The sequence below is a fragment of the Anoplopoma fimbria genome, chromosome 4, assembly GCF_027596085.1.
Source record: "Anoplopoma fimbria isolate UVic2021 breed Golden Eagle Sablefish chromosome 4, Afim_UVic_2022, whole genome shotgun sequence".
NCBI classification, from domain to species: Eukaryota; Metazoa; Chordata; class Actinopteri; order Perciformes; family Anoplopomatidae; genus Anoplopoma; species Anoplopoma fimbria.
Window position 1 is genome coordinate 19062976 of NC_072452.1, and position 24464 is coordinate 19087439.

Here is a 24464-nt window from a genome sequence, read left to right on the forward strand (position 1 = left end):
AGCTGTTTAAGGTTTTTCCCTTGAGTTCCTTTGAAAAGCAAAAACTTTTGGCCCCCACAGAGAGGTGGATCCAGTTCCTGGTCACTACGAATACCAGAGCTGCACGGCTCCATTTTCAGAGCTGTTCACTGTTTTGAAACCGACAGTTATTGATTCTTCAGCTCTAAGAATTCAACTTTCGCACCATCTGTTCATTTTATGGTTCAGAAGCTCTTGAAGAGAACATCAGCGGGCCGGGATGTGCATTGGAGTTTGTTGACTCACCCCCTTTTTAGTGCGTCTTCTAACCGGCAACAACAAATGGAGTTTCCAGATGATCCATGCAAACAAAGCTGGCGTGGAGCAGATAACAAGGGGTCACCATGTTGGAACAACCATGCTCAGTGTGTGTGCTTTACTCTATGTGTGTCAGTGTCTGTAAAGCAACAAGAGGGGTCCAAAAGGATGATCCAGTTGTGTACCAAAGACCGAATGAAGACCTCTGAAGAGCCATTTCAGCCTGCTGGTGTTATCTTTACTGCCATTCATGGCTGCTCTGATATCATGCTTCACTGGAATTACACGAGCTGGCATATTACGCATTTCCAGAGCCTCAGTTGTTTAAAGTTTCTCTTTTTTTTTTTTTTTTTTTTTTTTTTTTCAGCTTAGGCCTCAAATTGGAAAGACTGTAACTGTAAAATGTCTTTACGCCTCAATGATTGTAATTTTAACTCCCTAACAAGCTTGCAATGAGAATATTTGGAACAATATATTACCATCTCCATTGGGAATTAGTGCTTAAATGTGGGGAAGATGGACGCTGAAAATGCTTTTTGAATCTTTAAAGAGCGACTCAGTGCCTTAGGGAGCTTCGGGTAAAGTACATATTTGCAGTGTGCATCTGCATTTGTAATTCAAATCAACATTAAATGTTGCAAGAATGAAAAAGCCCTATCAACGGTTTAGGGAGAATTAGAGAGAAAATGTTTATTTTCTTCTGAACCATTTAAGTCTTTGGCTCCATCCCAGTGGATTGGGAATGCAGAGGGGTTTAGTTATCTTATCCACAAATTACAAACACCAACCTAATGTGATCTGCATCACCTGGGCTGTGATTCCTCCAGCAGGTATGTGGCACAGATCAATCTCTTAAACCAAAGCCCCTGCTCATAAAACATTTTTTTGCCCTAGGGGGTATTGAGTTACTGTCAATAGGTTCAGGATCTCTTACTTCACTAACAATCATTCACGATGGAGAGTACGGGCTGTTTAAACATGGGAGATGGACAGCTCTCAGTTCTTGCTTCAGGCAAAGGTACATTGATTTCCTATCTTAGTGAGCCGCAGCACATGGTACACGACACGACATTAATGAGGGATTAGTTATCATCATTAGTTACCTATCATCACTGCTATGTCAAAGTGCCAGAACTGGGGTGATGAAGAGGGGCTTTGTAAGTATTTGTTGGAGGCATTTTACAGCTTTGCTCTCTGCCAAATTGGAGACTTCTATCTTCCGCATGACAAACCAAAGAGCATAGCGGCCTCATTTCCCTTTTAGCTTCAAAGAAGAGTGTCCCATTTGATGCATGCATATTTAGTTTTTGTTAGTTTGGGGGATTTTGTCCGTGGAGGTTTTAGAGCTCTGACACACCACATCACAGGTGTTTCCATTTATTTTGGCTGATTGAACCTAATTTAGTTCCTCATAAGGCTTGACTTAACATGAGGTCACCAAATGCCCTGTAACCTTTATTCAGACATTTTGACTTGGTGTAGTAGGAAAGGTAGAGGTTCAGTTTATAACATTAACCAAAAGGCTCTGTTCCATTAAAGTGTCTCAGTAAGCCAAGCCAGTGATCTCACATGCACAATATCAGAACTCTGAACAGCTAAATGGAAGTAAGCCATCAATTAGTTATAATGAATTCATTTTTATTACATTTCTTTAAATCTGGCTCAAACATGCACTTGGACTCAAGGAGCTGATTAGATTTTGGTGGTCAAATGTCACTGTGACCCCACAGAACACGTTTTTTAGTCATAACTCATGAATTTATTCATGAATTATGACAATTTTGAACAAATTCTAATAGTACAAAATGATGAAGTGGTGACATTTTGGACAGACAGTGGAATTAAACTGTAACTTGATTGGTGTCTTTTTGTATTAGGCATACAACCTTGAGGCGATAATTCTAGTTTTAATTAGTTGTCTTAATTGTTTCTCTTCTTTACTTATTACCATCATTTGAGAAATCAGAGCTTTGCTGTCCTTCTTTCAGAATATTTTAGCTGCCATTCATTCGTGCGTAGCGTGGTAAAACAGTTTCACAGACTTTTAACATTTCCCAGGCCGGCTAATCCATCAGAGTAAACATAAAGCCTTCATCGTTTTAATGCTGTTTCTTCACTGGGAAGATGATAAATGTTGTTTCAGGGTGTGCATTGAGTTACACTTCAACTACTGTCAATCATCTGACACAACTGGAAAGTCTGCAGCAAGAAATAATCCTTGCAAAGCTTATATATTTTGTTCTCTTATTTATGTCAACATTTTTTAAATATCTGTGTTGGCCCAGCAGACAAACACAAGAAAATAACTCTCCTTCTAAGGAAGAAAGGTGGGGGGGAAGTGGAGACAGGAGTTTGTGTTGCAGTGAGCAGTAATGGTTCTTGTCACATGTGTTTCAGGACTTCTTTCTACACCTTCAAACATTCACACCGTCTACTAAGAAGCAGGCCTTACATTCTGCTCCCAGGACAGTGACGTCATGTCTATACTTGATTGCGAACAGAGTGGTTCCTGTTCTGTGTGAACCCCTGGGATACTTCCTCTCTCTCTCTCTTTCTTCCAATTCAGTAGACCAATATAGGACACACTTGAAACAACTTGGAAGAACTTTTTTCTCTGCACCAGAAGTGTCATGTCTCGTTCTTCAATATTTGAAGAGGCTTGATCTGGTTAATAAAGCTTTAATGTCTGCAGGCCAGCCAATATTGGCAGAAGAGTCTCTTTTTAAATGCCAGGGGAGGAAATCTACCTTGTCATCACCAGTATTTGATGAACAGGGACTCCAGTATTTGTTAAACATGTAGTAAAGTTTGGGTGCATGCAGACACGGCGTACTGAGAAGGGTGTTTCACAGCCAGTGCCATGCCAAACAGAGCAGTGCTCAAACCGTGCAAGACTGCATGGCGGGCATTTGCACAGACGGTGACTCTGTTACCCCTCAACACAACAGATGGTGTGTCTCATGCATACTGCGTGGAAGGTTATGTTATTTCTCTGCGGATGCCTAGTTGTGACTTAAACCTAATTTGGACCACACAGTCACAGGCGCAAACAGACACGCACGCAAATATGCATGAACAGACGTATACACGGAGAGGAAAAGAGAGGACGCTACTGAATTAATCAAGCAACTGTTCAAAAAGTTATCTTAATAGGGTTCTAATAACAAGCACAGTGAAGACACCAAAGCAGTCACAAAGGTGTGTGTTGGTTTTTTTCCCACCAATCCATCCTTTCTTTAACAGCTGAATTTAGGACAGATGCATCTGTTCCTTATTTTCAGCTCAATTGCAGTGTATTCCCCTTTCTTTCCCCTCAGGGTTCAGCTATTATCACTCACGTAATTAAAGATTAGTAGTGACTTAGAAAAAGAGCAAGAAGATCAGGTAACACTGACACTGCCAGATGTTAAATTCATGACACTTCTTTTTGTTGCAGCAGCAGGGGCAATCTATCTCTGTGGTAGGTTTAAGGGGGTGATAAGGTTATCCTTGAACATCTATCACTAATTTCCTGACACTCCTGGTGGCCAAAAATAATCAGATGGCACCTGGATCAACAGCTCTGTGTTTTAAGATCCATAATTCATCCTCCTGGGGTTTTTGAATGTGTGTGCACAAACCAAAATACGTGTCGGTGTTTGCAAGAATGTGTGCAGATTTTGGTGTCTTTATAAATGGCTACTTGGTCTATTTCTATGACACTTCCTGCTGTATACCGCACACGTCTTTCTGAGCTAGAAGCACCGAGCAGATGTTCGTGGGAAGCGATGCTACAATTGAAAACCAAATTGAAGTGTATTCCGCTCGAAGTTGAAATACTTTTGGAACAGTGGACTCTGAATGCTCAAATCATGACCATTTGTTTCACTGTTGGAATGCTGTCTAGCAAAATACCTCTAGAAAAGTTTTTGAAAGGAGCACAATGTCTGACAAAATACTTTTGTATATTGCAAAAAAAAATGCTCTGTATTGCTTCTATCATTATGATGCACAGAATGATCAGAGCGGAACCACTTAGGAATTAAATGTGACCCAAAGATCAATACCTGTGGCAGGACAACAGGACATTATTGGACCCAGTTAGACTGAATGTAATTTGGATGTAGCCAAGTCAGGTCTTGGATATTAGGAAGCATCTGGACTCATCAAGCCCTCATGCTGTGAGTTTGATACGTAGCCACAGTTAGTTGCAGCCAAGTGGCAACCTCCAGTTCTGAAAAATGAAGCCAATGCAGATGTGCCTTTAACTTGCATTCTTTTTAAAGGCCATCAGGGGGCGACTCCTCTGGTTGCAAAATGAAGTCAGATTGTATAGAAGTCTATGAGAAAATGACCCCACCTCTAACTTCATTAATTACCTTAGTAAACATTGCAAACATAAGTTTATGGTCTCAATTGCTTGTTTCAACTTTTCAATAAAGCATGATGTTTATTTAGTAAATTATGGTCCCATTTAGAGTAAAACAGCAATAAAAGGAGTGTATGCTTAAGGGCGGGCTACCTTTTGATTGACAGGTTGCTACCCCAGCATTGTCCGGTCTGGGAACGTCCGTGTTATTAACTTAAAACTTAAACATTTCACAGTGTGTTTTCAGTTCATGACGGTTAATTGTAACATATTGGTCGCCTAAAAATTTCTTATTTTGTGTTAGATTGAACTTAGCTCCAACCTCTTATGTCAAGCCTTGTTGCAAAAGACCAAGATGACCAGCAAAAAACGAAGATGAAGAAGGCGAAATGTTGATCTTGAGGCCTTAAAAGGGCATCACACAAACCAATTGGTTACGTCACGGGGACTTTTTCCACTTCTCATATACAGTGTATGGCTGCAGCTTGTCAATCAGTTAGAATCAAGACAAATACAATCCAGTGAATCCAGTTGGAGTAATAGATTAATGCATTTAAAGGTCTATCAGATGCTGCACAGCAATCTATGATACTATGAAATATGATACTACTGGCTCCATTCAAAAGAATTGAGAGGGCTTCCTTTTTTTCCACGCTGGGCTCAAGTTGGCTGTAGATCTTGGCCTTAGGGTTAATGAAGTAATCATGTTTAGGAAATTACAGCAGATTGGTTAGCACAGCTAACAGCCTCAGAGACCAGGCTGATAATTACACCCAATCAGACAAAAGTGGTTTGAGCTGATCGACCATCTTAACATTCTTTATCAAAGTCTACACTGCCTGCACCGCTCAAGCAGCATGTATATGTGTGTAAGCTTAGAAATGTTGGTTTATAAACTATAACATAAACAGGCATTTGCATAAAAATAAAAGAGCTGGAGTGAAAGCCCACAGAGCTGTGTCGGAAGCAGTGAAAATAAAGTGATTCTGTTGTGGGAGATGGACAGCTTGAAAACCTGAGTGATATGTAGACCGCCCCCTTCTCCCTTTAGAGGTCTGTGTTGTTATGAAAACTCTATAAAAAGCAGTCAACATGCAGCCTTAAAAATGTATCGATGGTATGACAGTGAAAGATAGAGCTCATTCTAATCGCATGTGTTTGCCATGAACCGTGCTTTAAGACTGACCTGACCCCGACACCGGTACATTGATGTTGCCCATGCCAGTTGTGTATGTGCGTCCCCTGGGGAAAAAAACCAATTAGCCAAATTAGAAGGCAAAATCTGGTGAGGGGCAAGGGTCAAAAGGGGAGTCAGTGCTGTTTTCCATGTTGGTTGTAAAGCAAACAGCTCAGCTGCAGTGTTATTTCTTGGAGGCTTAAGTGGAAACCTATTACTTTGGCTGTTAACTCACAAGCTTTCTAACAGATACAGTATTGATATTATTATTTCCACTTGTCAATGGCTTGTCGAACACCTACAAAACATACATGCAATATATGTAAGGGTACAAAAGTGCCAGTTTCTTTTTTTTCTTTTTTTTCTACATAAACACACAGTTTATAGTTTTATAGCTTCCATAGGCGTTTAACACAATTTCCACAATGTATTCAATCTCAGTCTTTGAAGTCATCATCACTTTCATTTCTCTTCAAACAAGCTGAAGTAGCAATTTACCTTGTGTCTTTATTAAATAGGCTGCAGAGTGAGTTGTTGAAGTCGTGCTGCCTGTCTTCAGCAAGAAAATGAATATGCAATGTGTAATGAGACCCGCTTCCATCCAAGTAGCTATTCATGAAATTAGCTGTTTGGCAGTGCGGATAGATGCGACTGTTAAAATTCACACGGTGGTTTGCAAGGTGTCATTTTGATGTGTTTTTTCCCCCTGTTAGTATGGTAATGTTAATTGTTAAGCAGCTGTTTGTCGTTAGTTGAGAAGAAGTTGTGAAGTTTCATGTTTAACACATAAATGTATTATGAGTTAAAAGTACAAAGGGGCTGATTATTTGATAGTCTCCATATGTGAACATCATTTCCTGTAGTTTAAACCATATGAAGCTGTGATTCACTGTTTTGGCCCTGAGGCAAAGAGACGTGATCCTACAAATCATGTAGTATTCTGATCTACAGTACGGGTTTTCCACAGTGCCTTGGATTGCTTATACTGGCCTGAGGTTTGCATGAATATTGCACAGTACCATGCTCTATGATAAACTCCATGTTGTGTGCCGTGTATCGCATTACTTCATGAATTAGAGATGAAGGTTATGGCAGAGGGATATCTCAAATGTGATTCAGATTAGGGATTCACAAATGTCTTTTTTTCTCCGATACTCATTCTTGGTAAACTCTGGGTATTGTTGATACCGGGCATTCGTCAGATTTAGTACTGCGTGTGTAACCATTTATTGATCTGGATCATTATATACATTCAATAATCCCGATCCAATATCATCGATATTTGAAAACATTGATATATCATAATTTCTTTGTCTTTAGACAAAGAAATGAAAATTAAACATTAGTTATATCCCACTGTATGTAAGTTTGCATGTTATTCAGCCAGCAGTCCAACAGACTTGCAGTCAAGTAAAAGTAAAATTAAGCATATAAATTAACGAACAGCAATACATTTACTGCACATACCGTATAACTTGCATACATCATCCTAAATACTCTAAACTAATACAGCTTCTAAATATATGAACGGTCAATAGAAGTTGTGTTGTAATTTTAACTTTATTCACCTCACTGCGGTGCTCTCATAAGCTGTCATTGTAAAACCTATCACATAATGCACAGCGAGCATTATAAATAATAAGGCAATCTGCTGGAGGTTTCATCTCCTCTGCTTTAATAAATAACTGCTCCAACTAGTGAGCCCCAGATCTCATAGAAATCACTCCAATGGAACAAGCTTAACTATTTGACATTTTAGAAGTTTTCCAAAAAGATTTATAAAGCAACCATGTGCACACACACTCTTGTATTTATATAATATAATGTAATGTATATTTTTTTAGTGCGTGAACGTAGTTTTACTTGTGAATCTACACAGTTTTATACATCTGGCCTCTGTTATATAGCAGCAATTTTAAAAGATGTAATCGGCTGAGTGTACATGTAGTGTGTATCATATCGACGTACTAAGAGGGCCATATGCATAATAGTCTTGTATAACATGGCCTATTCAAAGTATTGATTTTTTTTGCCATTATGATTATTGGATATCATGTCATGTCCAGACACAGTGAAAGCTGCAGAGACCGGACACTGCTTCTTGATAAATGAGAATTGTTAGAACAAAAAATCTACTTGCTTGTATCTATCACAAATTCACCGTCTAATCCTTCATGGAGAATGAATAATCGAAAAGTGTTAATCTAGTGAGGTGCTGCATCGGCAAATGAAATACATGCAGGAGCACATTCTTACTAGATTTCTTAATGTCAACTACATATTTCTACTGTTTAAAACTCAATGTGTTCAAGGTAATAAAGGAGTGCCCATAGGGAAATTAATATTGGAGTATGTTGAATTTTAAAGTAAAGAGTAATGACAATTGTTAATTGTCCAGCAAAGACAAATCGTGGATTGGACAAGACGTCATAGCAGTGAGTTTAAGTGCTCAGCTAAGGCTTTGTTCATATACATATTTAACTTTCTTTGAAGCCTTACCTGATAGGATTTGACTGCTCAGTGGTTAGATGCAGTTATTACAGTTTAAGTTTGAAGGTATAATATGCAACAATTAAAAAAACAAAACTGTATAGACTATAGCATAATCCCTCTCAGTAATCACCCATGACTCACTAGAAGTGTGCGCACATCAAATAACAGTAAACCCGACCTAAAGCGTACTCCGTTTTATGGTCCATTTGACTCTAAATGGGACCATCATTTCCAAAATGAACATCTTGCTGTATTATAAAAGACTGGATACTAACGATTGAGACCATAAACTCATGTTCACAATGTTTACTGAGTTAATAAATCAAGTGAGAAGTAGGATCATTTTCTTAGAGACTTACATACAATCAGACCTTTTGCAACCGGAGGAGTCGCCCCCTGCTGGAGAGAGAATGCAAGTTTTAAGACACTTCCGCATCGGTTTCAATCGGCAGAACTGGAGGTTGCTGCCTGGAACATAACCACTGAAAAACAATCTGAAAAATATAAATATAAATAAATGTAAATCTTCAGATTCACAGCTTTGTTCTCAATAACGACGGTCCCCCTCTTCATTCACTCTCTAGCTAGCTAGACCAATGCTGCAGTCTCACTCGCTCTTTAATCCGGAGAGAAGGTAGAATTTTGATTGCTCTGGTTACAAACATCAACTGTCAATGTAACTACGTACTACACCTTTAAGAAACCTTGATATTTTTAAACCAGTAAAAGGACAAATTCATAACATTTCCAGGGATTCTTTTCACCTTCACCTGAGATGCTTTATAGAAGTGCTGCTAAAGTGGAGGTACAATCAACGCTGATTGAGATAATTATGTAATAGCCATTAGCTTAGATGAAGATTGGTCTCATTATGCTGTTGAGAATCGAAAGAAGGTTGATGAGTGTACCGGGTAAAAATAAATGTTCATGAGAAAATTTAATAAACATAAATCTTCAGCCAAGTTTCTTAAGCAAATTACATAAAAGCAAAAATCAAAAACACTTTTTTTTACTTGGAAAATCAATCGTTAGCCTTTTACCACATGTGTTATCATCCCTGCCAGGAGATCATGCAATTTGTCCTGGTTTGTGTGTGTGACAGTGTGCGTGCATCCACGGCTAATCTTTGATACTACTGGACCCATCAGACTAATATTCTTTGTCCTAATTTATGACTGTATGCTCAAGTAGCGCTCATGGTTACACACTTTTAGAAAACATATTTTATTGATTGTTTTGACTCCTCACTACTCTAAACCAGCCGGTTGGGACAGCGAGTAATTAACTTCTGCTTCCATTTGGACTCTGGTTTGCTCCTACAGTGTGTTTGGCTAATGAACTGTTTTTGTTCATAGGAAGCGTTAATAAGTCAACATAAAGCTTTACAGAGTGAAATGTGACAACACGATTTGCTGAGTACATCCTCGGCCTTTTTTGTATTTTTGTGTGTATGGGCATTTCCGGTAATGAGCTTATGCGAGATACGCTTGCAGTTTAATCAAGCTTGTTTGACATATTAAATTGATTGATCGAAATTGCTTATTTGCTTTATTAATTCTCATGTTGTAATTGGGTTAATTTCCCAGAACATAACTCTGTTTATAACCCCGTACGATGTGTAAGTCCCTGGCGATTTGCTCATCTCACAAACACATTGATGTTAGTCAGAGAAATATGACCAAGGGAAATCATTGCCATGTTACAGCTAAGCGCAGAAAACCACAGAATTTAGTATGGTCCGAGCTTCGATCTATTTCCCTACTGTATGAGGTACAAGTGTGAGAAGCTACAGGAGAATGAAGGGGGTCATAAAATGTTAATACTTTGGTATCACTATCCCAAGAAATGCATCCACTCTTAAAGATGAGGCAAGGTAATCTGAGACGTATGCATTAGTATTGTACAATCGTCCCTGCGATACATTGCGCACATAGAACGCAGTTATTCAGGTCCATGGGAAATGTGCCTCCGTGATCTCAGGGGAGCGAGACTGAATGGGAAGATTCAGGATCCACTTGGCTGGAGAGGGATTACATCCCACAGACTCTCATGGGGAGAAAGACACAGATGCTGCATTGATCCTGCTGATAAACGCTGAATGGCTGTAAGCTCAAGTAAGTGTCAGGTTCCCAAACGGAAACGCCAAGACAGCCCAGAAATAAGTTTAGAGCAGTGTATGGAAGACTTGAAACCCCGCAATATGTGAATGTAACAGAGCTTTTGTGTGCTATTTGCCAAAAATTGATATACTTTTCATGTTGCAGTGTAGTTGATTTGAATATGTAAATAAGAGACAGACCTAAATAATTCCCTGTGCAGTGTAGTCTTGTGGAGCCTATGGTCATGAGTGTTTGTAAAATAATGTTAGGTGGACATTTATTTTTAATGACGTTTTTTTTTGTAAACATTTTGATAACTTTTATTTGATTGGCAGTATTACATATTTGGGGGAAAATGCAGTTTTGTACAAGTTTTTAAAGTGGTCGAAGAACAGACTCAGAATCCTTAGTCGTTTGGCAGAATAAGAAAGACCTGACGCTCCAACACCATCTCAAGAGGAACAAAGATGGACTGTATAAAACTTTGGTGGTGCAAGTCTTACTATATATATATAGGAAGACCAAAGACTCCCTGAAGGCACACAGTTACGGAAGGACAGAAAAGAGGGCTGGAATTGATGGAACCTGGTGCGGACCATTGCATTGGAAACACCCTTTTGAAGGCCTTATGCAGAACAAAGCACAGAGAAGATAGTTCACAGGTACTTATGTATTGATTTTTTATTGACCACTGGTTGGTGTCCGTATATAAAAAGCAGCATATCCTCTCATGTGTTAAACTGGAAACAGCACACATTGGCATTTTTCCTTGATTAATAACTAACAAATGGTTTATTAGTTTTTGATACGTATTCATTAATCGATTAATTCACTAGCCACTTATAAAATAAAGATAATGGAGATTTTACCTTTAATTACACTTAGGCTTTAATAATGATCAACATTATATATCTTGGTAATTTCAGCCAGGTTAATCACACCATAAATCTTTTTATTTTTTTTATATCAGCCCTTGCCTTGAAGCAGCACTATAAAAGACAAAAAGGACACAGACAGGGACTTTCACAGTGTTCACCGAGTGGAACGAGACCCTCCTGACCACACAGGAGCGGACCCTTTATGGGCAGGATGCAGCACAGCGAAGGAAAGCAAAACGATCTCACCCCTACTGCTCTCTGATTTGCGCAGCGTGAAATGACTGTCCTGTTTGTATGAACAGGAGCGGTGGCCACCCATCAGGTAGTGTCTGTGGAGAGGGGTCCAAGAGGCCATCATGAATTAAGGGTACATTCATAGAGTCTCTGAGGAGGTCCTCTGATTGCCTGCAGCACTACTAATTGATTTAGTGCAAGGTCGGGGTCTGAGTGACAGAGGGTAAAGGGAGGAATTTCCTGTTTCTGCATCTATAATTCAGTGGCTTCCTGTGTGTGAGTGTGTGTTTGTGTGCCTGTATGGAAAAAAAATTGGGGTATACACGTTTATTAATGCACATGTGCCTGAGATAAATATCTGCCTTATACGCTAAAGTCTATATGCTATAAGTAACTTTAAACTGGATTTTATTTGACTTAACTGATCCTCTTGATATTGTTACAATCTGTTTTTATACATTTCAAATATCAGTGTTGAGTTTGGTAAGTTTGCATTCAACATGTGGAGCAGCAGAAGCTTTTCATTTAAACTTTTTATCTATTACATTTTGTTAACTAACTATTTGAACAGTTTTATAATACTTTTAGCTTTCTATTTAACAATGTATCAACTACTTTAAGCCTTTTAACCAATTATACATTTTTTAGCTTACTATTTGAAATGTTTCATTGTGTTTTAGCAAAACATTTCAACCATTTATTAGCTACTTTTAGCTTTTCCACCACAAATACAATAGTTTGATGACGATTTAAACCATTTATTTGCTCCTATAACCTTTTCACTCTGTATGAAATAGTTTTAGATAACTATATCAACCATTTACCTTCTACTGTAGCTTTTTTACCAACTCTAAAAAAATGTTTTATAACTATATCAACCCTATCCACTCCTTTTAGCTTTTTCAACCTACTTTTCTGACATCTCTGCTTGTTGCAAGTTATTACACGCTTTCTTTATAACAGTATTAAGTCTTACAGCTTTCTTTCTTTTTCAAACTCTGCAATTTTTCCACATGCTCCATGGCAAATGCTGAAGTAACCCCTGAAGTACAAGTCCCCCTGGTTGGAAATCACTGGTGTAAATCTAGATATGTTGGCCTGTACATCGCGATCTCATCCATAATAGTGGGTGATGCTGCGTTTATGTGTGCTGGTCTGTTAACTGGAGCTGTGTTAAGGTATGCAAGCTGTCCAAACCAGCAGTCTGCCAACATGCCCGCTGCGCTGTCCCTTTGAAGGTCTGGTGGATTTCCCTCTGGTGTCTGAAGACTCTTCAACCAGCCACACAAACAGACTGCCAGCTTCATGAGAGAGGCCTTTGTTTTTGTTCTCTTCCTCCACAATGCTCGAGCCCTGCCATTACAATTGGACAAACTCTACAGTGTTGCAAAATCTTTGATTCAATTCTTGCAGTTTGAAGATGGAAAGTAATCTGAGACATGGAGCGAGGCATTTTTCGTTCGAGGCACTTTAATAGCTAAAAAGTGTTTTCACAAATCCCAGAAGCAATTAAGTTTAAGAAGAAATTACTCTTATGAACCCAAAACCGATTTCAGAGTGCTTATTAGAGTTTTTTTTGCAAAGAAGCCAAGTGGTCCCTCTTTTACTTAGTATGTGAAACAATTTCATTTTTAGGGCATGTTGCTTTAGGCTATAATGACCCTTAACTCCCAAGTATTAAAAAGAAAAAAAAAAAAAAAAAAAAACAAGTCGCCATTTTCACAACTTGTGGACTCTGTCGTGCTAAAGGAGGAGAGAATTTTTTTATTTGCTCTCTTAAACAGAGAAGCTGTCTTCCATATCAACACAGAAAAAGAGAGAGAGAATGGATCAGCCCGGGATTTAAAACAGCCCGAAGCAACCTGAGCATCTCTCAGTCAACCCCAGAAAGTACCGTCCCTCCCTCCACGAGAAATAAATAAATAAAAAAAATACTTTCCATCACATTAAAGAGAAACATCTGTCACTTCAGGGGCCTTCATCCCATGTCACACTAAACGGGTTTATGTAAACAAAATGCTAAATGTCTCCTGAGGAACCACGGCAGAAATACGGTGTTGGGTATGGGATTTGTTGGGTGGATCCCCTACCACAGAGGTTCAGGCCTTAATCACATTTCCAGCTTGTGCTTGGATCCAACTTTCTGTCTTGATGGATTTTGCACCTCTAAGCTCATTCATGAAACTTTTTTGAACAGTTCAGTCTCAGACAACTGGGGCCTTCAGAGGCACGTCTAACTGGGGAACAAGGCATTCACTGCATCATACAGCGCTGGGCCGGACTTCTCTGTGGAGGATTTGGTTTATGAAATTAAATACCGAGTCGTCTGGGAAATTCTGGGTAGTTTGTGGCACATGGGTGATCCTTTTGTGTGCTGTGAAAACGTTCCCATTTAAATGTTTTATGTGTTCATTTCATGAACAGATGTTGGATGTAATAGGAAGCCAGAGCTAGATAATATGCTTATTGTTTGTTCCAGCCACGACGCTGCTTAGTAATTAGATGATGTCCTGAGGTGATATTGATGACTAAGAATATCTTCTTCTGCCATAGCTCATGGCTTAAGAAGTGCAATAAAGTCAGCTAATTATTTATTTGTCCATAATATTTGATAATAAACTACACTGAAAGTAACCAAAAGGCCAACCTTTGCATATTAAATGTTGTTTTTGAGTGGATGAAGGTTTTTATTATTCAATTGCATCAGTCAGAAATTACAAATGTGGAGATAGTAGCCTACATGTATGAAGAAAATGCTCACTGGGTTACCTCACGCTGAGAGCATAATGAAGGCGCCTTGTGAAACCAAGGCTCCTATGTGTTCTTTTTATGTGTAATCAATGGAAATTGTTAGGAATTCAAATAACCACACAAAGCATTATGCATGGACTTCCGTTCCTCTCCCCATGCTGGTCAAAGTGTGTCCTCAGGGTATATGGTGGAGGGGGGGATAGGGAGGGGGCTCACTTTCACACGCAGCCCATTTCATTTGGGATGGAGCGTTGAAATTTGCAGATGAAGGATAATTTTCCTCTGAATTTAAGTATGGAGACCATAAATCTTCAAAGCCTTCATGGAGGCTCCTGCCACCTGCAGGCATTTTCATCAGAGATTGATTGCAAGACAAAATTCTCACGGGGCCCACAAAGCAGGGGTCAATGATCAATATGTGAAAGCCGAAAGCATAACATTTCCTGTCATTCTGGTCAATATTTATAGATTCTGCATCTTTTGTTCATGACTTTAAAAATACAACTGAAATGATTAACTGATTAGTAAATGGACTGAAAAATGATTATATTACGATTTTTATACAACCATTTCAAGGAAAAATACCAAATATTTAATTGTTCAGGCTTATCAAATATGATTTTCTTTGTTTTATTTATGATAATTATTTTGTAGAATTTTCTCACACTTTAAAACTAAAACAAAATAGTCTCTACTCTTTTTTTTTTTTTTTTTTTTTGGATATGAAAATATTTCTATTGTATGTGGTTGATGCATGTGATGTTTTGCATGATGAACAGTCCATCAACCAGCTGCCCACAGGGAGTGAGAGTTCCTCTTGATATTGAAAAGTGTCTTATCTAGCAAAGCTATCTTGCTAGCATGCTTATGATTTTGACTAGAAAGACTAAGTCTCACATAATTGGATACAGTTGCTTCTTTACGCGGCCCGGACTTTGAAATGCCACGGCCAAAATAAAGCATTAATCTCATGCTGCAAGGATGTGTTGAATGTCCCGCAAGAGATGTGAAAATGAGATAGCAAGCGATAAAGCTGAATAGCCAAAGTGTTTCAAATGCCTCATTTGCACTACATGAGTCAGACCATGTTTGGTCTCAGTGGGAATGTCTGGCTTGACCTTAGAAAGAATTCATCTAGGCATTTGCAGTTGATCACAGTTGACCTCTTTCACATATTGCACAATGGTCTTACTTTAATTGTCCAAGCCTCAAACTGATAGGTTTGCAAAAATGAAATGCACACGTCCCGGAAGTCTCAAACCGCTACCGAGGGAGGGAAAGAAAAGAACAAAAACTTAACTGCCCATGCAAAAATGGAAAAACCTACAGCTCCTTAGTTGTGCTTGGAAAAACTTTCAAAAAGGAAATCAGACGTATAATACTAGAACTAATCAGCTCAGTATATCTAGAGTCAACAATGATGTTTGCTTCCATGTCTGCCAATCTTTGTCCACTTTGCAGAAAATCACTTAAAGACTTCTACAGCCACGTTTACAGCTATGTTAGGCTGAAGTGTTTGTAGAGGTGGAAATTACAAATTGATTTACTTATTCAAATCAGTTAGTGTAGTTTGTTTATTTCTTTTTTCTAAGCTAAGCAGTCACATGATTGTTCAAATGCACTTCAGTGCGAATGTCGGAAAATGAACCCATCAGAGCTTATAAGAATATGATTGTTTCTGTTTTGTGGTCTTTTGTCTCTTTCTGTTTTTAATAAGGAAGAAACGCACTGTTTTTCACGGTTGAGCCGTTCTTGTCACCTGTTAGTAGAGCTCTGTTGTTAAAAGCTACTGAATAAGTTAGTGATGATGACTTACAGTGTAGTCACTCCAGTTAAAAGATTTGTAGAGATTCATTCGTTTATGTGCTGAAATTTCTCTGGCGTTATCCATGCTTCCCAACATGCTAGTATTTGCTCATTAGCACTAAACTCACAGTTCAGCTGTGGCTGATAAAAGTTAGTTATTTGATATTAGTTTTGCAGCTATTCGGTCATAAAGTAGGAAGAATGGGGAAAAGTGAGGGAATAACAAAAGATAGAGAGGGACATGAATGTGTGTACCAAATTGCATGGCAATCCATCCACTAGTTAAACCTCAACCTCATGGTGGTGTTAAAGGAAAAGTCAGGGGATCAACCAAGTCAGTTGGATATATCCTCAGGGGAACTTAAATGTCTGTACAAAATGTTGTATGCATCTACCATTCTTAAAAGGATACAAGCCTTTGACCTGCTGGTGGCACTAGACGAAAAGTCAGAGATTTACCAAAATCATTAGGCTTTATCCTCATGGGACCATGATTGCCTGTACCAAATGTTAGGGCAATCCCTATTTGAGATATCTCAGTCTGGACCAAAGTGATGGACCGTACAAATGACCCAGGGCCGCTAGAATAGTCAAAAACAGATGCATCCCCACGCTTTCAAAGTTTTCCTGTTTGCAGAAAAGATTTGTTTTGGGTTTTTTTAAAAGCTGTGTTTTTACAAAAGAGAGAATATGTCCACAGAAACACTTCAGGTTTCAAACATAGCATATATCTCTTGAGAGTCCCCCTTCAAAAACAGTGTTAGTGCTAGTGTAGATCCTGTTGTAACATTTCAGATGCTAAAGCCTCTGTTTGTGTGATTCACAGCTCAATTCTTCATGTTCCATTCCACTGGCTCAGGTCACGCTGAATGATTTATATGACGCCACTGAGGTCTTAAACATTTCTTCCTGAAGATGAATGTGATGTTACTGGGCAGCTCACAATGTTTTCTGTTCGGTACTGTTGACAATTTGTACCAATTTGATTTTTTTACAGAGGAAATTATTTCAGCAGAACTGAACCACAGAAATCTCAAACATTGATCAAAACCAGCAGGTCACTCAGCAGCCATGTTTGTGTTCTCAAACTGTATTTCTTGCTCATGTTTATTTTTATGCAGGGTGAGCTAAAGGGCAATACCCTTACTTCAGGTCGGCTGATTTCACATGAAGCAGTCGTTCATCACTGTTGTTCTGGAGTAGCCCTCCAAGGTAGCAATGGTATGCGTTGTGGTAACTGATTTGGACAGCGCTAATGTAGGTTGGAGATTGTTTCCATATGGGGCTCTGGTTTCAAGCAGTCAGTTTGCTTGGGTCTAAAAACCAGCTTCGATTTCATAGTTTGCCCCCCTTCGAGCATGCATTGTGAAATAGTTAGGACAAGTTTCACACTAGTAGTCATAACAACACAGTCCACCTTTCACCTTGGCAGATTAATAAACATCAGGTTGCTGCAAATTGTTAAACTCATCAGAATAAATTATGAAGCCTATTCATTTGACGACAGAAAGCAACCTGTAAAAATGAAGAAAAACATTGATATTTAAATTGGAAAAGTTATCCGCAATCTGATTACATCTAATAGATGAAGATGGGGTTAAAAAGATCCTCCTAAGATTTGTCAGTGTATAGAGCTGAAACAATTAATCGAGTAGTCTGTTGAAAATAAATGAAAGTCACGGCTTCATTATAAATTCTTAACTGCTCTCTGGATTTAGCTTCTGTAACATGAAGATTTACTCTTTCCCTTTGTTTTCTGTAAAAACAGGTTATGGACTGTTGGTTGGACCTTACAAGACTTTGGAAAGATCATCTTGCTCTTGGAGATTGTTAAAGGTATGTTTCACTATTTTTTCAAGAGGCGATACAACAATTAATGGGAAAAGTTAGTTGCATGAAGTCAGCTGTAAGGTGGTCACATTTTGTCTAGCCTGCAATTATCATTTGAGTCATTCCACATCTATCCTGCCTTTCCCCAAAGATCCCAATCATCTTACATTCAACTGAATAGATGTTTTGAGCACAACTGAAGGAGCATCTCATGATGGTTTCACAGCAAACGCAAAGCGAATTTACACCTGGTGCTAAGCCTCGTTATACTTTCCGCTCATTATACATGAGCTGTGAATTCTGCGAAGGCAACTTCTTTTTTTTAATTTTTATTCCATGCATGTTTCTCCTCGAAGCAAACAGACATTTTCAAAGCTCCCCAAAGTTCTCCATTTTCTCCGACCATCGTGGTCCGTGTTAGAAAATGTTGGCTTTGTACTGACAGGCGAAAACCTGCTGCAATGAACCCCCGCAAATGGCCGTGTCTGATGATGTGACGTCACTTTGGCTGTGCGGACACTCATGACTCTTGTGGATACGGCTATTATTAATCACGCTTTATATCGCTCAAGTTTAACTGCATGATCATTGGTGTTGATTCGCGTCACCCACGCTAGATAACGGAGAGGAGAGGGGGAGCCTCCCTACATGTAGATACCAACGTTTCCTCAACCATCGCCTAAATAACCACTTTTGCTTCCGTCGTGTCTAGGTTCATAATATCTATATCCAGAGGCGCTCGGTGAATATCACCGAACTGTATTTACTGTATTACCAAGGATAACATCTGCTGATTTACAACAGTGGTATGAACCCAAAATAAACAGATTTTGCTGTGATTTAAGTGCAATAAATGTATAAAAAGGGTGCGAAAATAACCACATTGTAATGTAGAGTGGTATAAAGTCTGAATCCCTGCTTTGTCAGGTCTGCCTGCAAGAGGGCAAGTAAACAACTTGTTTTCTGAATGTAGTTCGAATGGATCAGTGCTATAGGCTATACTTAAATTGTAGCTGCTCTGTCAGCACTCAAAATTGAGTCATCCAGGCATAAATAAGGCAGCAAACACAGTGTACTCGTATGTAATCACAGCCAACGTATAATCTGCTTTTAGTTCGATGTGAACAGAACATTAGGCTGAGAGGTTTAACAGAAAAACAATGATACAGCAATGCAATAGGTAAGACTGCATATTTCCTGCACATAACATTGACAGTAACATAATGATAAAATGTGATATCTTTTATCTCTAGTCAAGTGCTCTCCCTCCTCCATCTGCATAATATGACAATGACAGTAATATGCCACTTTTAGATCAGAACTTGGTTTGTCAGAATAAAGGACTCTTTCTCTGCATAGTAATAAATCCCCCGCACCCCACCCTCCTCACTTCCCTTTTCCTTTCCTCAAACACTTGCCTCACTTCCCACCCCCTCAGTCCTCAAATGAGCCTCTATCAAGCCCACTTCTCTCAAGGCGGTTTTTCTTTTTGACCTCTCCTTGTCCCTGACTTGAAACAGGCCGTGCTTCGCGATGTGGAGGCCTGTACATGTGCCCGCCCGAGCTCGACCCCTGCAGCTTGCTGTCCACGTTCCCAAAAGTTGGAGAGCTCCTGCAGTGATTCTGGCAGAGGATGACAGCCGAAGACGGTGGGGGAGCCCCAAGTGGAGGATGGGTCCAGAGGTCCAGCCTCCCGCCATGCTGGGTCCCAGGTGTGCACCCTTTCATGTTCATAATGTGTTCTCCCCCTCCCACCCACCCCAATTCGTCTTTTGTGCATTCTGGGTGAATTAGCATGTGATGCAAGTGCAGCTACAACTGGGGACTGGAGTAAAGTAAACTGAGAAGGTTAATGGAGAAATGTCAACCATAGATGAGTGGAGACACTTTTATTGTAAATGTATTCTTATCCAGTATCTGCTGGCACTAATTGGATTGCACTTAAAGTCAGTGTTCTCAGCGATTGATTGGCATGCATCAGCAGTAGAATCCTTCATTTAATCCATTTACTAATTAATGATATGAGATGTGTGTATATATGTATGTTAAAAGGGCCTAAAGCAAAAGACTGTCTAGAGAGAGAGCCATAATGCAATGGTAAAACCCCTTGAGGAAGACCATTTGAGAAACGATTTGTGGTTATTATGCAAAGGGTGAACAAATATTTTACTTATACAGTCTCCTGTAGCAACGGAAAGAGGTGTGTAAACCAGATAAATGACTCAACACACATCCAATTTAAATGGTTTATGCCACAGTAGTAAAAATGACAACTGCTAGGCTCCTGTTTGCTGCGGTTATATTTAAATCATACATGTATGACTTGCACATCCTCCTGTGCCACTGCACTGAATGCCAACTTTAAAAAAAAAAAAAATTGATTACTCATTCTATTTTTCCAATCTTTGTTGAGTAACTGACAAATATTGGGATTTGTGATTACAGTCATGGTTGTAATATTGATTCATGTGTGGGCAGCAGCAGTTCCACTCATGTGGATCTGCGGTTTGAAATACGGTCCTCAACAAAGGGTAAACAGTTACTGACAAAGCAATTTTCAACTCAAGGTCTCCATAATACATTAGGGAAGGTTTAACTTAACCCCATAGATCATGGTATGAAAACCAAACTATAGATCACAGTCTTGTCTCCCATACGACAAGACTGTAATTACAACGGAACACAAATAAAAAGCCTCTTCAATACAATAATGCATAGTCATGTGAGAAACTTTTCATGTGGAGAAAAACACCTGAGAATCAATTGACCTTGGCTTAATCACTTTGCCTTGTTTAAGAGATAACAGTTCTTCCGAGTTTGATTTAGTGGACCTGGAGGTCAGACGCAGTGCAATAAGTATTAGGACAGTTTTATTTCAACTCTGTTCTCCAGCACATTGAATGATGTGGAACATTTGAACAAATAACTCAATTTCAGAGGATAAAGTACTGACTTTCTTTCAGCTGTAATATAAAAGTGCTCTAATCATATATTAACAATGGATTAGAGGACTGTGTATTACCACTCAAAGTGACGAACCTACAGAGAATAATCATCATCGGCTGCAGTTCCACTCAGTCTTTTAGAGCCTTTCAACTCATTGTTGTGATTCATTCTCACCATTCTAATCAGTGGCATATTCAGCAGCAGCAGGCAGACGTTAAAAAAAGATAAAAGCAGTTTACTTGCCCTCTCCAGTTTAAATTTTGTTTCACCATTGACTGCGAGGTGTAGTCAGAAATATGCTCTGATGCATTTGTAACAAAACCCGGTGATGTCATAGTGTACTGGAGTACATTTGAACATCACTACATCAAGGTGAGAAATGTAACCGCTGTAGAGCAGAAGATGTTCAATGGGTGTCTGCTAACTATTTAATAAGACGCTATGTCATATATTTTAACTGCCATTGCTGCCACCAAGTTGCCAGAATATTTTTTAATTAATGTAGATTTAAAAAGGTGTTTACATCCACATATAGGGATTTTTTTTTTAGAGATGTCAGCTCTATCAGTCCTTAACTGTTCACCCACATACCCTGAAAGTTGATAGTCATGGTCTTCGCTTTATTTCAAACCCCCCAGTGTGCTGAAGTACAGCAAAAAAAAAAAAATCACTGTCCTAATACTGAAATACATTTTTTCTGTGGCTGATCTCCAAAACAAGACAAAGAATGGGTGAAATTTGGTGGTAATATTACATTTTGACAGTTCTGGTGAAATGCAGATCGTGGTCTGAACTGGTCTCCATTCCTCAGGGCTTCATGGTTGCTTAGCGTGATGGCAGGAAAAGGGAACGACTGAGAACAATATGGGCAAGTCTTTCGTCAGACATCTGTCATCTCATCCTCCATCTCATCCCCCTCCGTTTCCCCTTCTGCCTCGCCTTCTTCCTCCTCTTCCTCCTCTGATGTCACATCCAGCTCATCCATCTGGGAGATGCACTTCGGACACGAGCAGACAAACAGGTAGTTCTCCCTGGGAAAGAAAATAGTCCAGACAGTCACATTGTTGCACTTCTAACAAGAGCTGAAATAATCAAACATTTAACACTGCTGTTCAGAAAATCTTGTGCTTCGCAACAGAAAAAAAAACGAGTGTTAAATACTCGTGGTGCATTTAATACTTTACATTCAGTGGGTGTGATATGGAGGCTCATGAATATAGCTGCCAGCATTCATTTACACCAACATCCTGGATTGTATCTGCACCTTCTCAAGGCTGAGAATGCTAGAAAAAAACTTGCCCCACTGAGTGTTGGGGTGTTGGATTGATGACATGTTATTTCCTCACAACGCCTCGACTACCGCAACTCTGTCTATGCAGGAATGAGTCAGTTAGCCCTTTCTTGCCTGCAGGTTGTTCAAAATGCAGCACCAGGACTCCTCACAGGTACCACAAAGAGATCATATCTGCCCTAGGCTGGCCTCTTCGCACTAGCTACCAGTGAAATACACAATTGGTTTTAAGATTATTTCGTTTTTTAAAGCGATGGGTGGTCTTGCACCTGGTTACGACTCCGCTATTCCACCTCCCAACCCCTGAGTTGGTGACCAATCACTGCTCTCCATTCAAAGCACCCAGTTTAAAAACCAAAAGGTGGTTGAGCATTTTAAGTTGTGTCACTAAACTTTGGAATAGTTTGCCACTAATTGTGTATTATTATTTGAGGATTCCTGTTCAATATCCCTTTGTACAAGATTTGTTGTTTTTAAATTTCCTCTATAAATAGACGTGACTAATGAGTAGCCATCCGACCCCGAGCATCCCTTCCCCATTATTGGGAGGCTTTTTATTGATCCAATTGACCGCGTAACACTATGACCCTGGTCAAGTGAATCGTCTGAAGGACTACAGATTCTTACCTCAGAACTTTGTGTCTGCTATGACGGCTTCGGTCCCGCTGACAGCAGTCCAAGTAACTGATGCAGATCTCCTGAGAATCGAAGCAAAAACACAGTTGAACAATTAGCAATTCCAGTTAAGTCTCACAAACACATTGCTGATATTTTTCAAATGACAGATATAATGCAGGTTTTTGTCATGTTTTTCCCCTCATGCAGGAAGTCGCCGTGTCCTTCCATCTTTCTACTGGAGGAATATTACACAAAGCGCTCTTGTGACATTACTGTGCCATGCAGATGCAAGGCTTCTCAATCTTTCTGACAGCTTGACAAACCAACTCCAATCCTCAAAGTCTCAGCCTTCTAATACCAGCTGACAAGGGAGCACACAAAGCTAGAGAGGGATGTTTTTGCGCCGCCTATCCCGGGCCAGAATTTATCACTCCAAACCCAGACGTGTCAGCTGACCTCTCCTGGGTTGATGTCACTAAGGGCAGTGAGCTGAAGCAGGAAATTGTTGTCGGGGAAGGACGCCTCTGCGTTGGGTATGCAGCTGTGGTTACCTGCAACAAAAAAAAAAAAAAAGAAAAGGGGGGTCATCGAACAGTGTATCAGGGTCTTTGAACTGAAGTGACAGCAGTCATAACATAGAGATCATCTGCACTTACATGAGCTTTGAAGCAGAAACAGTCCAGAGCCCTCACAGTTTAAGAAGTCTCCCGTTTCTATAGAGAGAAGAGACAAGTGATGTCAATTTCTGGCCTTTGTTGAGATCTGAACACAGATTACATCATAATCACAGCAATGGCATTGGGACAACACAGATGATAATTAAATCTGCTAAAATGAGACAAATTAATATACTGCAAGACAGAGAGTTAAAACTGTGACCTTTCTCGATGTCCTTGTATAGCTGGTCGATAAAAGAGTCCAATTGCTCCTTCTGCTGGGCAGGAAGCTCAATTGCATCACAGGCATGAACCCACTGACTCAAAGAGCTGAGCAGAAAAAAAAAATAGAGCACAAGAAGAGAATATTACTTGAGCCAAACTGAGATCCAGAGTTAAAAAGGGAAGGACAAGAGAGGCGCTCTTTACCTTGTGCCGATGCCTTGTCCGTTGGTTCCCACAAGAGCAAACAGAGAGCGGAAACCCTCAGGGACAAACCACTGCAATACAATCATGTCTTTACTGATCTATGTTGTTAAACACTTAATACTAAAAAGGTCAGTTTCAGCATCTTGAGCGGTAGAAATGAACTCTTTGTGCATTCACTTTCCAGTTAAATCAGCATAGAAACATGAATTTGGGTTTCACACCGAGGTCAATAACATATCTCAAACAAGGTTCCCTACAATACCTTCAGTATGAACTGCTGATATCACCTGTCCTTCAAAATTGAATGTACTACAGCTGCATTATAACACTAAATTGATCTGCAATTTTTATTTATAATTGATTAGTTGTTAACTGTTCTTTCTTTCAAGATTCTCAAATAAGAACATTTGATGGCTTTCTTAAGTCTTCTGTGACAGTATAGTGAATACCTTTTTTTAGTTTGCAGTTAATATGAAGCCAAAGCCAGGCGTCGGTTAGCTTAGTATACTGTATCCATGGACAGTCAGAATGGCTTTGTCCAAAAGTTAAAAACAAAAAACCCACATCACTGAGGCGCTAATCAGCTGTTTAATGTGGGATTATATGCCTGAGTTTTAGATGTGGTGGAGCCT

At 39.4% G+C, this 24464-nt stretch overlaps 2 protein-coding genes across 2 annotated transcripts in view; both read right to left on the reverse strand.

Annotated features, from left to right (window-relative positions):
* The window catches only part of gfra4b (GDNF family receptor alpha 4b), a 60932-nt gene extending 41340 nt beyond the window's left edge, over positions 1-19592 (reverse strand). Inside the window, exon 1 of the mRNA XM_054597129.1 lies at positions 19316-19592. Within this exon, the coding sequence (XP_054453104.1) occupies positions 19316-19592 (277 nt within the window). The remainder of the gene's footprint in view (positions 1-19315) is intronic.
* A 339-nt stretch (positions 19593-19931) lies between these two features.
* smyd5 (SMYD family member 5) overlaps positions 19932-24464 on the reverse strand; it is a 29180-nt gene continuing 24647 nt past the window's right edge. Inside the window, exons 8-13 of the mRNA XM_054597563.1 lie at positions 23833-23903; positions 23627-23733; positions 23404-23460; positions 23204-23298; positions 22757-22827; positions 19932-21869 (exon numbers count right to left, since the gene is read on the reverse strand). Coding sequence (XP_054453538.1) covers positions 21719-21869; positions 22757-22827; positions 23204-23298; positions 23404-23460; positions 23627-23733; positions 23833-23903 — 552 coding nt within the window. The 3' untranslated portion in view covers positions 19932-21718. The remainder of the gene's footprint in view (positions 21870-22756; positions 22828-23203; positions 23299-23403; positions 23461-23626; positions 23734-23832; positions 23904-24464) is intronic.